Below are 15,230 nucleotides of genomic sequence, written 5' to 3' on the forward strand. Positions count from 1 at the left end.
CCGATACCCATTAATTGCCACACTTGGTCGAATGCAGCCTTGATATCAAGGCCTGTCACTCTCACCTCACCTCTGGAATTCAGCTCTTTTGTCCATGTTTGAACCAAGGCTGTAATGAGATCAGGAGCTGAGTGGTCCTGGCGGAACCCAAACTGGGCGTCACTGAGCAGGTTACTGCTGAGCAGGTGCTGCTTGATAGCACTGTTACTGACACCTTCCATCACTTTACTGATGATCAAGAGGAGACTGACGGGGCGGTAATTGGCCGACTTGGATTTGTCCTGCTTTTTATGTACAGGACATATCTGGGCAGCTTTCCACATTGTCAGGTAGATGCCAGTGTTGTAACTGTACTGGAACAACTTGGCTAAGGGAGCAGCAAGTTCTGGAGCACAAGTCTTCAGTACTATTGCCAGAATGTTGTCAGGGCCCGTAGCCTTTGCAGTATCCAGTGTCTCCATTTTGCATAACTTATCCAGTTGTTACTTTAGGAATAACTGAGAGATATGTGACCTTAATAAAGAGAAAAGGGAATATCTAACATAAGGAGACAGAATGAAAATATTGTAAAGGTAATTTAATGAAATTATATAACTCCTACATCAGAACCAGACTATTCCGCTTAAGGAACATGAATACTCATAAACACTTTGTTCAAGCTTGCATTCCTTCTCACTTTACCTGGAAGTCACCTCTGTATCTTGGTTTATTGTTGTCCAGGGGCTTCCTGTCACTGGTTCTGGAGTGTCAGTGATGTTGAAGAAACATCCCGCTGTGCTGAGGGGTAACGGTCGGGTTTGATCAGGTAGTGGCTGATAAACTTGCCCACCGATTCCCATCCACATTGTTAGTAGGAAACTGATGGCAAGGCCAGACAGTGCACCCTGCGAGCAGATAGACAGTCATCAGGTCAGTGATTATGTTTAATACCAGCATTGTAAAATAATAACAAATTCAGCCATCAGGTTCCACCTTGAGAATAGCACTCACTCTCATGTTGCCCTTGAGACAAGACTTGTGATCTTAGGGTTTTATCCCACATAAGTGATCACAAGTATTATTTGACCTGGTTTATCCCCCACTCAACTATTATTGTCATCAATGGTTCAATGGAGAGCACAGAGGGTATGCCAGAAGCAGCAGTAGCCATGCCTAAAAATGAGCTGTTAGCCTGGTGAAGCTAACAAATAAGACTACTTGCATGCCAAACAACAGAAGCAGCAAGTGATAGAGAGAGCTAAGCGATCCCAGAAACAATGTATCAGATCTAAGTTCTGCAGTCCTGCCAATCTAGTCGTGAATAGTGGTGGACAATTAAACAAATCACTGGAGATGGGGTCTCTGCCAACTTCCCCATTCTTAATCATGGAAGAGACCGGCACATCAGTGTAAAAGACAAGGCTCACGCAGTTGCAGCAATCTTCAGCCAGAAGTTCCGAGTGGATGATCCATCTCAGACTCCTCCATTGGTCCTCAGTATCACAAATGCCAGTTTTCAGCCAATTAGATTCACTCCACTTGATATCAAGAAACAGTTGGAGGCATTGGATACTGCAAAGGCAATGGGACCGAACAGCATTCCACAAAAGTACTGAAGATTCATGCTCCAGCATTTGCTGCACCCCTCGCTAATCTACCAATGTGGAATATTGCCCAGCCATGTCCTGTACATAAAAAACAGGAAAAATCCAATCTATCCTGGCCAATTAACACCCTTACTTCATCTCACTATCAGCTTATTCTCAATCATCAGCAAAGTGATGGAAGGTAACATTAACATCTAGCAGCAAACTGCTCACTGATGCCCAGTTTACTTTGTTTCATGACCACTCAGCTCCTGGCCTCATTACTGCCCTGGTTCAAACATAGACAAAAGAGGTGAATTTAAGAGGTGAGGTAAAAGCGACAGAGAGGCCGCATTTGAGAAAGTGTAACATCAGGAGCTGTAGCAAACATGGAACCACGGGCAAGCTCTCTACTGATTGGAATCATACCTGGCACATCAGAAGATGGCTGTAGTTGTCAGAAGGCAGTCATCTTAGCTCCAGAACATCTCTGTAGGAGTTCCTCATGGTTATATCCTAGGCCCAACCATCTTCAGCTGCTTCATCAATGACCTTCCCTCCATCATAGGAAGTGGAGATGTTCGCTGATGACAGCACAGTATTAATCACGATTCACAACTCCTCAGATACTGATGTAATCCATGTTCAAATGCAATGAGATTTAGACACCATTTGGACTTGGGCTGACAAGTCGCAAATGCATTCACATCACACAAATACCAGGTTATGACCATTTCTAAAACAAAACAATCTAACCATAGCCCATTGATATTCAATATGTTACCATCACTGAGTCCCCCACTTAGCAATTATCATTGACTAGAAACTGAACTGGACTCACCATGTAAACACAGTGGCTACAAGAGCAGGTCAGAGGCTAGGAATACTGCGGCGAGTAACTCACTTCCTGACTCCCCGAAGGCTGTCCCACTTGCCTGGATGAGTTCAGCCCCAACAACACTCAAGAAGCTTGACACTATGCTGGACATGGTAGCCAGCTTGATTGGCACCACATCTATAGGTATCCACTCCCTCCACCACTCATGTTTGATATAAGCAATGTATACTATCTGTAAGATGCAGTGCATCACCAAAAATGCCTGGACACCATCTTCCAAATCCATGACAACTTCCATCTAGAGGGACAAGGGCAGCAGATACATGGGAACATCACCTCCTGCAAGTTCCCCTCCAAACTGCTTACCATCCTGACTTGGAAATATATTGCTGTTCCTTCACAATAGCTGGGTCAGAATCCTGGAATTCTGTCCCGAAAGAAAAGGACTGTCGTGGTACAAGGAAGCAGCTCACCACCACCTTCTCAAGGGCAACTGAAGATGGACAATATAAATACCAACCTGCCTCTGATGCCAATGTCCCGCAAGTGAATAAAGAAAAAAAAGTATACTTTACATTCTACCTTCTACACTATTACTACTGAACACTTGTTCTCTCTTTTTAATCTGGAGCATGCCTTGTTTCTAATTTGGAGATGGAAAATCTATTTTTCTACCTGCTCTTTGAAGATCTCCTTTGCAGCACTAGAAAAGCTTCTTGCATGCTCTCTTTGCCAATGCTTTGTTTCTTGCACAATCCAAAAGATCTTGTCACTGCCAGCAGTTACAATGTTGCTTCTGTTTAAGAGGTGCAGGTGGGATTTGTGCAGTGGAGATTAGATTTAAATTGTGCAGGTTAGCTTTAAATAAGTGTTAACAGATAACAATATTGCCCACTCAGCTAATGCATGCATTGCAATATGTCCTGGCAACATGGAACTAACATTGCAATGAGCAAGCAGTGCCAAGTTGGCATGCTGTCTGCATTCTCTTTGACTGATGTGGGGTAATTTCACATGAACCTCAAGCTGCTTTTGAGGTTATCTAATTTAGCCTTGGGTTAATGAATCTCAAAGACGTTAATCCGTAAAACAAACTGAATCTAATCACTTTATTACTTGAGTGTTATGCCTGCAGCTTCCTGTCTGCATCCAGACAAATTGAAACTATCATAACAGCTTTGAGATCCAAAGTACATGTTTTAACTCTTGTACAAAGTAATTGCTTTGAAAGGGATAATGTTGAACGCTGCATTAAATTCAAACCAGTTTAAAGATGTCATACAAGTTTGGATCGGGATAAGATTGAACGTCTTAGGATCTCACGAAGTGAAGGTGCAAAGGTCTCCTCATAGCCTGAGTCACAAATGTTTATCTCATTAGAGTATTGCTTAGAAAAGACATTTTGTTGAAGTTTTCTCTCTTTCACTCATCATGACAATTTGTAAGAAATAATAAAGTGAGCAGGAAAACACATTTCAACAATTTGAGAGAAGAGTGCTGATTTGCTGGCATTAGACGTCAGATTGGCAGAGAAGTTGCCATGAGAATACACCAGTTAATAATTGCTGACAGTTAACTGTCAAGCTTTGTTTAAATTTAAGCAGGTTGACACTGATTAGTGGAGGTGTTGAGATGAGAAATGAACCAGGGAATGACTGTTACTTATTTTGTTAAATTATTTTTGTCTGCAAAGAGCAGGACCTTGAGCAGTAATAAATGAGACTTCCAGCATACATTTAATTGCAGCCCAACAGACAAACCTTAATCAATATCATGCAAAAAAATTACACTTTGTTTAAGATACAAGACCCTCTTCCTCTTCAGTCACTCTATGATTGTAAATTGAACAGGCCCTTCGCAATAGTCCAGGAAAGAGGAATGGGGCAAAATTCTACAGACAAATACTCCTAAAAGCAGGTGTCATATTAGCATGGGAATGTGATAACCCCTACAAGGCCCACGGGTAATCACTAATTGATCTCTTTGTGAATTAAAAAAGGATGTTTTGCTACTGGAGGTCAGTATGTTTAAAAAAAAACAAAAAACAGTCACAGTGATTTTGGTGGTGGAGCAGTTGCTCAGTTGTGCATTAGCACTTCTGGATGGAAAGAGAAAATATAAAGAAATAAAGCAGACACAGCTGTCTGAAGGCTGTTGTGGTGCAGTCACATTGTTCCTACATCTGAGCCAGGTGGACCCAGGTTCAAATCCCACTTGTGCCTAAGGAGTGTAACAAAATCTCTGAATAGGTTGATTCATTTTTTTTTAAAAAAGCAGACTAAGCATCAATGCTCTTGATGCCTTTAGAGAGAGTGCAATCAAACCAAGGCTCTAAAGTGGAAGCATGGCATATGCCTTGTATTGAGGTTGCTGACTTGCTCACCGAGCTGGTTGTTTTCATTCAGATGCCTCATCACCATGCCAGGTAACATCATCAATGAGGTCTCAGATGAAGCGATGTTGTTCTACTCCACTTGAAATTTATACTGTCTGGTCTGTTATGGTCAGTTGTGTCATTTCTAATTTTGTTCTGTCTGGGTTTGTATGTGGGATCCAATTCTATGTGTTTTCCTTATGGGTTGAGAACCATGCATCTAGGAATTCCCTTGCGTGTCTATGTTTGCCTTAGGCTACTCTTGTGCTACAGACATCCCCCTCAGACCCATTATCTCCCTACTAGGCACACCTTCGCACAAACTGGCCAAGGACCTACACCAGAATCACTTAATTGGAAGCCTCACTGATGCTGTTATGGTGATGAAACTCATTGCCAAACATCCGAGCAAAAACAGGCCAGCTCAGTAAGCAAGTCAACAACTACACCCACAACCCAAGCTACACATCTTTACAAACACCTTAAATATGCCTTGTAGTTTTTAGCGTTCTTGATTTTTTTGTACACTTTTCTCATTTTTAATGATTGATGTACCCAGACCCCAAAATCTCTTTAGACCTCTTTGTTCTAGTTCCTTCCCCCATTTTTTCCCATTTCACCCGTTTATCAACCTCTGATGTCTTCAGGTACTTACAACTGAATTAGCACAAGGCATTATCATGCCCAGCAGGAACAAACCAAGCAATGGACCGCCAACAATCCCAAATATAGTGAGGGCAGCCTGGAAAATAGAGGAGAAAGTGGAGGGCCCTTATACTTGTATAATGTCTGTTTTAAAAGGACAAACACTGACACCACTGAAGATCACCAGATTTATTTTAAATTCCTCTGCCTCTCAGTTTCAAATAGGTTTTAACCTTTTGTCACCAGAATAGCTAGCTACCTTTGATCCTTAGGTAAATTGTATGCTGTAAAGTCCTGCTACTGCTCTGACATTGGAATATTTTAGTGACATTTCCAGTTCTCTATTAAACTTGCTTGATCTTGAAGGCACTGTCTGTATTAGTCCAGAATGTTAATTTATTGAAAGCATTAAGTCAGAAAATGCTTCTTAATAGACGTGCAGATCAACGTAACCCTATAAAAATTGGGGTTGAACCTAGCACAAACTGAGAGGCAGGATTTTCAGCAGTGTCTGAGGGCAGGTATGGAGGTGGGTACATAGCTTCATGTCGCTCCTAGCATGCCAATTTCCCAGTTCATTCTGTGCCAGCGTCAGCCTCCAGGTCACTGCATGTGGTGAAGGCCTATTCAGCTGCATGGGAACAAGTTCCAAGCAGCAGACCAGGGACCAACACTCCAGGTAGACTTAAGAGCTCTCTCAGTCTACTTGGATTGCAGCAGCAGGTATCCCACCACAATGGTGGCCTGGCTGCAGAGGCCATTACGTATTTTAATCATGAAATATTTGCAGAGAGGGTACCACCATTTTGAAGTGTCCTCTCTCCGATATCTGCCATGTTATTCTACTGCTTTCAAGATGATTGGCTTTGTGTTAGCCCTCAAGCCTTGACAGGGATTCATCAATGGATGGCAAACCAACCTCTGGCTCCTAAATCACAAGCAGCAATTATCTCCCATATAGTGGACTCCAGATCCCCATTTGAACCTGACAGCAGGGTTCAGATGTCCAAAGGGAATATCCTGCCCAAAAAATCGCAAGTAAATACAAGGTACAAAAAAAGTAGCCCAGTATAATTGCAAACTTCAGATAATGGGGATAAATGTTCAGGCTTTATTCTGTAGTTAATATTATCTGTTGCTGTTTTAGTGAAATCATTTCCTCGATACTATCATCCAGTCTGATGCTAAATGTTGAATAGATTTCTCTTTACATGTGACTTAAGTCTGAAGTAGACCAATAAGTGTAAATTAAGAGAACCTGTGTATTTTGTGAGGATGTGAAATTTAGGAATTTTTTCAAAGAACAAAATTACACATAAATCTTATCAGGTGAAAGTTCCAACCTGAACTTCTGTGTTTATTACTTTTACAGCCCATAATATGTGCATGATGTGGTGGTGACTCCCCTCTCTGTTCAGTGGTTATGCTGAAAGCAAACATTAAAAAAGCATTAGCTTGCTTTCGGTTTAGAAAAATCAAAAGATGGTTTTTGCTTAGGGAAAAAGAAACACATAGATTGAAAATCTTGGAGGCAGTTTAGACTTGGCTGGTGCCAGATGTAAGAACTGGTTGTCCTGAAGAAATTTGTTATTTCAGAACTGTCAGGAAATAGGGCTTACCTCAATGCAAGGATTTTAGTTTGAACATTTCAGACCAGAAGTTAGTGAGAAACATGAATTGAAGCTAAATGTGTGAATAATTTAGGAAGAGATAATGAGACTGTCACTACTACAAATTGAAAGTAACCTCTAAGTCAAATCTATAGATGTGATTGAGATCTCTCTCTGGAAAGCTGCAAAGTGGTGTTGGGATAGGTTGGATTTAATTTTGATGTGTGTTCAAAATCTTTCAAATTATGCTCTATGCTTGGTTTGTTCTATCTTAGCTTAATTTCTCTCATGTAATAAGCTTGCATTTTATTGTTAAAACCAAATTGACAGCTTTGCAACTTGTGTTTCAGTAAATTCCACCATGACAATTTAAAAATGACATGATCTATCAAGCTAGATTTCAGTCTGGAATCTGATTTGTCCAGTACTGGGATCATGACAGCATGTTTCTAAATTCCCTTACAAGTAGGGTAAAGCTGCAGTGCTAAACTGGCAACCTTTGACAATCTGACCATGGGATGTTGAAATCTCACATCATCCAGTAGGAATGGTTAGGGTGAGTGACAAATGTGCATTACTGGAGTGTTGAATGAATATATTCCTCAGCCAAATGTGTTATCCCAGCAGTGGATGATTGAAATGAGAGAAAATTGCATTAATGGGCCTGAGCATTGGACATGCTGATGAAGAGTAAAATTCAGCAGAAGTCTGGTTACATCTATTAGTTTAGGTGAATCCTACCTGTAGTACGCTTCCCATCAGAGAGGACAATGCAGCCATTCCAATGCAGATGACTCCATACATTAAACCTATGAAACAAATAAGTAACTCATGTAGAAGAGCACAGCCCTTTTAAATGCAGCATACTCATTGCCAAACACAGTGATTTACAAAATATGGGTGGTCTTCATTCTACTGGCAAAATTTTAGAATTGGATTGGTTAAAGAAGAAATTTGAGTTAACACAGATGGAGGGTAGTTCACAGAAAACTAAGACAGAGTACTCAACTCAGAAATTTGGTTAATTGAACTCTTTAATTTGTTTATAAGAGCTACGCAAGCATTTTGTAATTAATTTAGTTTAGTTTCTTCCAATCTTAGTCAATGGTAACAAGCTTTTGGGAGCTACATGAGTTAATTAGGTGCATATTTGAAGTTGATTCCCTGGCCAGCAAAGCCTAATTTGGGTAGCAATGTGGAGTTCTAGCTGCAATACATACTTGGAGATTTTTGCTCATGCATGGAGTAGATAGGCCAGCTAGGTGGTCTGCACATTCAGTATACTGAACTTGGACTTTTGGTGACTGAGGGTATTTAGAGAAGCTGCTACTCTAAACTTTGAAAGAACAAGAAGTGATCTGGGAAAGGTTTTGAGGGGCAGCGAGACATGAGGATAACTGGAGGTAGGGGCAAGAAAGAATGCATTATATCAGCGGTGAGCATACGTGCAAACACAACCTTTGTTTCAGCCTGTTCTTGCCCCACTGAGCTTATTTCTTCCTTTTTTGACTGCATTTCACTCCCTTTGTTCAGTCTGTTTCCACTTATCTTCGTGATTCTTCTGACGCTTTACATCCACAATTTTAAGTTCCCTGCCATTAGCTGCCTCCTGTTCAACTTAGATGTATAATTCGTCTACTTGTTCATTGCCCATCAGGATGGTCTGAATGTCCTCTGCTTCTTCCTTGAAAAGAGACCTGAAGAGTATCCATTCACTGCCACCTTTTTTCTTTCATGGAGTGTGCAGAACATTCATTATTTCAGTCTGCCTTTGGCCCCCACTCAACTGTTTATCCGATACAGTGACTACATCATTGGTGCTATATCCTGCTGTCACCCAAAATTGAAAAAATGAATTGATCTGCTTCTAATTTACATCTTTCCCTCACCTCCCCTGGTTTGTCTTTGAGTTTTCCCTTCTTTCCTTGACTTCACTGTTTCCATTTCTGGGAACAGGATGCCCACCAATATGCATTATAAACCCACCAAATCTCACAGTTTCCTCGACTACACTTCCTCACACTCTGCTTCCTGCAACGACACAATTCCATTTTCCCAACTTCTCCGTTCTGTCACATCTGTTCTGATGATTACACCTTCTATTGGACGGGCATCCAAAATGTTATCCTTTTACCGCAGTCAAGGAAACTGTCTCCACCCTGGTTGACTGAGCTCTCAGCTTTGTCGATCATATTTCCTGTACTTTTGCTGTCACCTGTTCCCTCCCTCCCTCTTACTCTCCTCATTAAAAGGACCAACGTTTGCCATTTCCACCACATCCAACAGATGGCACCACCAAGAAAATCTTCCCCTTCCAACTGCTGTGACCATTCTGCAGAGACTGTTCCCTCCACAATGACCTGTCCACTCCTAACACAATCTCAGTCCACCATGGCATCTTCCCATGCAGTTGCAGAAGATGTAACATTTGCCCTTTCACCTCCTCCTTCCTCACCTCTCCAAGGCCACAAACACTTCATCCAGGTGAAGCGCCATTTAACCTGAACTTCTTTCAATCTAATCTATTGTATTTGCTGCTCACAATGCAGTCTCTTTTATATAGGCAAGACAAAGCACAGACTGCGTGAACACTGCGTAACTCCTCTGCTCTGTCCATAAGAATGACCCCAACCTTCCAGTTGCTTATCGTTTCAATGAGCCATCCTGCTCCCATGCAAACATTTCCATTCTTAGCCTCCTACAGTCTTCAAGTGAATCATGTGTTTTTTGAGGTGGAGGAATAACACCTCATCTTCCCTTCAGGCACCTTGAAGTCTCGAGGAGTTCAACAGCTAACAACTTTAGAGCATGATCTCTGCTGTCCAGTTTGATCACAATCCCTCTCCTCCTCCACACTCCCCACTCCATCTTCTTTTCACACCTATCATTTACATCTGTTTTACATATATATGCCCCCTTTATCACCATTAGCACTCCCTTTGTCTTTTGCTGTGTGGGGTGCTCGGCATCTATTCCACTTGCTCCACCTACCTTCTTTTTAATTATAAACCCAACAATTTTCCAGATCTTAGATGATAAAATGTGAGGCTGGATGAACACAGCAGGCCAAGCAGCATCTCAGGAGCACAAAAGCTGATGTTTCCGGCCTAGACCCTTCATCAGAGAGGGGGATGGGGTGAGGGTTCTGGAATAAATAGGGAGAGAGGGGGAGGCGGACCGAAGATGGAGAGAAAAGAAGACAGGTGGAGAGGAGAGTATTGGTGGGGAGGTAGGGAGGGGATAGGTCAGTCCAGGGAAGACGGACAGGTCAAGGAGGTGGGATGAGGTTAGTAGGTAGGAGATGGAGGTGCGGCTTGGGGTGGGAGGAAGGGATGGGTGAGAAGAAGAACAGGTTAGGGAGGCAGAGACAGGCTGGACTGGTTTTGGGATGCAGTGGGTGGAGAGGAAGAGCTGGGCTGGTTTTGGGATGTGGTGGGGGAAGAGGAGATTTTGAAGCTGGTGAAGTCTACATTGATACCATTGGGCTGCAGGGTTCCCAAGCGGAATATGAGTTGCTGTTCCTGCAACTTTCGGGTGGCATATCTGTGGCACTGCAGGAGGCCCATGATGGACATGTCATCTAAAGAATGGGAGGGGGAGTGGAAATGGTTTGCGACTGGGAGGTGCAGTTGTTTATTGCGAACCGAGCAGAGGTGTTCTGCAAAGCGGTCCCCAAGCCTCCACTTGGTTTCCCCAATGTAGAGGAAGCCACACCGGGTACAATGGATACAGTATACTACATTGGCAGATGTGCAAGTGAACCTCTGCTTAATATGGAAAGTCATATTGGGGCCTGGGATAGGGGTGAGGGCGGAGGTGTGGGGGCAAGTGTAGCATTTCCTGCGGTTCCAGGGGAAGGTGCCAAGTGTGGTGTGGTTGGAGGGCGGTGTGGAGCGAACAAGGGAGTCACGGAGAGAGTGGTCTCTCCGGAAAGCAGACAAGGGTGGGGATGGAAAAATGTCTTGGGTGGTGGGGTCGGATTGTAGATGGCGGAAGTGTCGGAGGATGTTGCGTTGTATCCAGAGGTTGGTGGGGTGGTGTGTGAGAACGAGGGGGATCCTCTTTGGGCGGTTGTGGCGGGGGTGGGGTGTGAGGGATGTGTTGCGGGAAATGCGGGAGACATGGTCAAGGGCGTTCTCGACCACTGTGGGGGGAACGTTGCGGTCCTTGAAGAACTTGGACATCTGGGATGTGCGGGAGTGGAATGCCTCATCGTGGGAGCAGATGTGGCGGAGGCGGAGGAATTGGGAATAGGGGATGGAATTTTTGCAGGTGTGTGGGTGGGAGGAGGTGTATTCTAGGTAGCTGTGGGAGTTGGTGGGCTTGAAATGGACAGCAGTTACAAGCTGGTTGCCTGAGATGGATACTGAGAGGTCCAGGAAGGTGAGGGATGTGCTGGAGATGGCCCAGGTGAACTGAAGGTTGGAGTGGAAGGTGTTGGTGAAGTGGATGAACTGTTCGAGCTCCTCTGGGGAGCAAGAGGCGGCACTGATACAGTCATCAATGTAATGGAGGAAGAGGTGGGGTTTGGGGCCTGTGTAGGTGCGGAAGAGGGACTGTTCCACATAACCTACAAAGAGGCAGGCATAGCTTGGGCCCATACGGGTGCCCATGGCCATCCCCTTTGTCTGTAGGAAGTGGGAGGAATCAAAAGAGAAATTGTTGAGGGTGAGGACGAGTTTGGCTAGGCGGATGATGGTGTCGGTGGAGGGGGACTGGTCGGGCCTGCGGGACAGGAAGAAGCAGTGGGCCTTGACGCCATCTGCATGCGGAATACAGGTGTATAGGGACTGGACGTCCATAGTGAAACTGATGTGTTGGGGGCCAGGGATTTGGATGTTCTGGAGGAGGTAGAGGGCGTGGGTGGTGTCATTGATGTAGGTAGGGAGTTCCTGGACCAAAGGGGAGAAAATGGAGTCCAGATAGGTGGAGGTGAATTCGGTGGGATCTTTTCAGCTCTGAAGAAGATTCGTATTGGACCTGAAATGATTATGCTGTTTCTTTCCCCACAGATACCTGACCTGCTGAGTTTTCCCAGCACTTCTGTACTTATTTAAGAATTCCAACATCCTCAGTACTTTGCTTTCATTTGATTCTGGGAATTTATCTGTCAGACCCACACACAAATGTCATCCCCTTATCAAAGCACCGCCTACTCGTTATAATATGTAGGGCCACATACTGAGCAGGACAGGAAAATATCTTTGGATCCTGCCATCTACAGTGAGTCCATAAGAAATTGTAAACAAAATCAGAAGTTGCTGGAAAAGCTCAAAAGGGCTGGCTGCACCTGTGAAGAGATATCAGTGTTAATGTCTCAGGTCCAGTGACTCTTCCTCAGAATTGATGGTAGCTAGAAAACTGTTGATTTATAGGAAATTGTAACTAGTCATATGTAATTCTGTGTAACTTATGTAGTACAACACTCCATTTTTCCCTGGGTCTCCTTGGCTTACTGAATTCCTTTGATGCATTATGCAATATTCTACTGTGATCTGAAGAGTTCTTGGCAGTACTGAGTTTTGCCCTAGATATTTTGTAAACAACCTGTTTGCAGATGTCATTTCATACCTCTGGAACAGGTGTAACGTGATCCCAGGTCTTCTGGTTCAGACGCAGGGACACTACCACTGAGCCACAAGATCTCCTCGTGAGGACTGTGTACTCTTGGAATTTTGAATGAATTCACCAGTGGTCCATTGTGAATAACAATGATAGGTCCCCTTGTGTTAATGTTGAATCCACCTCCAATAAAACAAGGCTCATGTTGCTTTCACGTAAAAGCACCATCAAAACTGTCGAGAGCTGATGTATGGTAACGGGTATGAACAGTTACAAGATCACATTGATTTTCAGAATTTACAGCTCACAAATGGAGGGCAGGTCTGAGAGATAAAAACCGTTACATGGTTTTGAGGTCTTTGTAAAGAATGAGCAGATGTGTAAATGCTGAGCTACGAGTACAGATTGGCCTTCATTTTCCAGTCGAGAACTGGATCAACTACCAGTTTGACTGAAATTCCAACCTGGAAGTGGTTTCTACATGTATCTGAACATTTGTAGCCATAAAATTCTACTTACTGAGTCCCTTTGTGACCCAAGCAAGTTTCTGCTCCGATAAACTGGTATATGGTTTGATGACATCCTCCACTGTGACAGCAGCCAAAGCATTGATGCTAGAGGAAACCGTACTAAAAAAAAATGAAAGAGAAACAGGACTTCAACACTGAAGGAAACAGCATTAGAGAAATCTCAATTAGAAAGAACAAGGACATTAACATTGAGGATTATTGAATGGATTCAGATGTACAGTACCTCAAAGTCCCACTGTATGCGGCTGCCACAAAGAGTCCTGGAACGCCAGGGTAATCCCTCATAATATCCATCACTAGGTATGGGAGCAACTAAAACACAACAGTATAACAAACCTGATTTAACACACTAAGACCCACTTATCGAGAGCCTTTTCTACCCCATATGGTATGGCAAATTCCTGAGGAATATTGCTCATTGCAGTCTATTCAAGCAAAATCGTTGGCAAATATTACCCTTCCCAGTTTGCTCAAGCAAGAATGCTCACAAATACTGCCCATCCCAACTTTTATACGCTATACTCCATGATGTTTCAATGAGCTGTCCATTCTTCCTGAAAAATATCATCTGTCTCAGTCTGTTCAAGTGAGATTCCAAGGGAATCCTGTCACTGAAGCAAAATTCAGTCAATAAAGACAAAAAATGCTGGAGTAACTCAGCTCAACTGGCATTTCTGGAGAACTGACTGTAGCTCGGAAAAGGTTGGTATACAACCTGAATTTGGGTTAAGGGAAGAGTAGAGGGGTCAGGAGTAAATGATAGGTGGAGATGGAGCCCAGAGAGAGAGAATAGCCGTTGGACAGACAAAGTAATGGGTAACAATCAGTCTGGGGAAATCAGTAGCTGCTAATGAGGACTATTGGGTTAGTTGTACTACCACCTTATGTGTGGATTGAGATAAGGGCATAGAGAAGGTGCTCATGCCCTAAAATTAGTGAACTCAATATTGCGTCCTGAGGCTGCAGGATCCCAAGCAGAAAATGAGATGCAACTCCTCCAGCTTGCGCTGAGCTTTGCTGGAGCATTGTAGAAAACCCTGAGAGAGATGTCGGCCAGGAAACACAGTGGCTCATTGACATGGCAGGCTTTAGGAAGCTCAGAGTCATTTTTGAGAACAAAATGTATGTGTTCTGTAAAGCTCAGTCTGTGTTTTGTCTCCCCAGTGTAGAGGAGACTGCATTGTGAGCATTAAATACAGAAGACTAGATTGAGTGAAGTGCAGAGTAAATCATTGCTTTACCTGGAAAGTGAATCTGGGACCATGAATAGTGAGGAGGGAAAAAGTGAATAAGTAGATGCTACATCTCATGCGATTGCATGGAAAGGTGCCGTGGTGGTCTGTAGAGGTGTCGAGAGTGGAAAAGGAGTGAATCAAAGTGTCCTGGAGGGAATGATCTCTGCAGAAGGCTGACAAGGGAGGGGAATATGTGTCTGGTGGTGACATCCTGCTGGAGATGATGGAAATGATGGTTAATAATACTTTGTATGTGGATACAGGTGCAGTGGTCAGTGAGAACTGGGGAACCCCATCACTGATATCGGAAGGAAAAGAAAGGATGAGGGCCAAAGTTCAGGAGACAAGACGGATGTGGCTGAGGGCTCTGTCAACCATGATAATGGGGAATCCTCAGCTGAGAAATAACGTGGACATTTCAAAGCTCCCCAACCCTCCCCCCACCCCCCCTCCCCAACCTGACATCATCAGGACCGGAGGCTGAGAAACTGAGAGAGCGTAATTGAGTCTTTAGGGGAAGTGTTTTTTGAGCATGTATAGTCGTGTTAACTGAGGGGTGGGGCCAGTGGTTAGTGGTTTTGGAGTGGATATTGGTGGCCAGCATATCCCCCAAAATGAAGCTAATGAGGAAGGAGAGGAAGGAGTCAGTGCCAAAATCCAGTAAAACCTGCAAATGACCTGGGACTCCTCCAGAGTCACCTTTTATACCTGTAACTCCAGTTTGGACCAGTCAGAAGGGAGAGAAGAGTCTGCTGAATGAGTACGGATTGGGTTTCCTTAGGAATACATGGTACATCGAGACTAGGATGGATGCACATTGTACTCTACAATTACAAAGTTATCCTGGGTAATCCCAAATGGTACTCACCGA

General features: G+C 43.6%; 1 protein-coding gene across 4 annotated transcripts in view; it reads right to left on the reverse strand.

The window, feature by feature from the left end:
• The window catches only part of LOC125462632 (sodium-coupled monocarboxylate transporter 1), an 80,241-nt gene that overhangs the window by 11,872 nt on the left and 53,139 nt on the right, over nucleotides 1–15,230 (reverse strand). Inside the window, exons 8-13 of one of the 4 annotated variants that reach the window (XM_048552855.2) lie at nucleotides 13,348–13,436; nucleotides 13,114–13,223; nucleotides 7,774–7,841; nucleotides 5,433–5,519; nucleotides 682–884; nucleotides 337–513 (exon numbers count right to left, since the gene is read on the reverse strand). In XM_048552855.2, the coding sequence (XP_048408812.1) occupies nucleotides 483–513; nucleotides 682–884; nucleotides 5,433–5,519; nucleotides 7,774–7,841; nucleotides 13,114–13,223; nucleotides 13,348–13,436 (588 nt within the window). In that variant the 3' untranslated portion in view covers nucleotides 337–482. Of the gene's footprint in view, nucleotides 1–336; nucleotides 514–681; nucleotides 885–5,432; nucleotides 5,520–7,773; nucleotides 7,842–13,113; nucleotides 13,224–13,347; nucleotides 13,437–15,230 lie in introns of those variants that run through there. The other 3 variants (XM_048552853.2, XM_048552854.2, XM_048552856.2) reach the window with 3 other exon arrangements.

This window comes from Stegostoma tigrinum, chromosome 21, assembly GCF_030684315.1.
Source record: "Stegostoma tigrinum isolate sSteTig4 chromosome 21, sSteTig4.hap1, whole genome shotgun sequence".
NCBI lineage: Eukaryota > Metazoa > Chordata > Chondrichthyes > Orectolobiformes > Stegostomatidae > Stegostoma > Stegostoma tigrinum.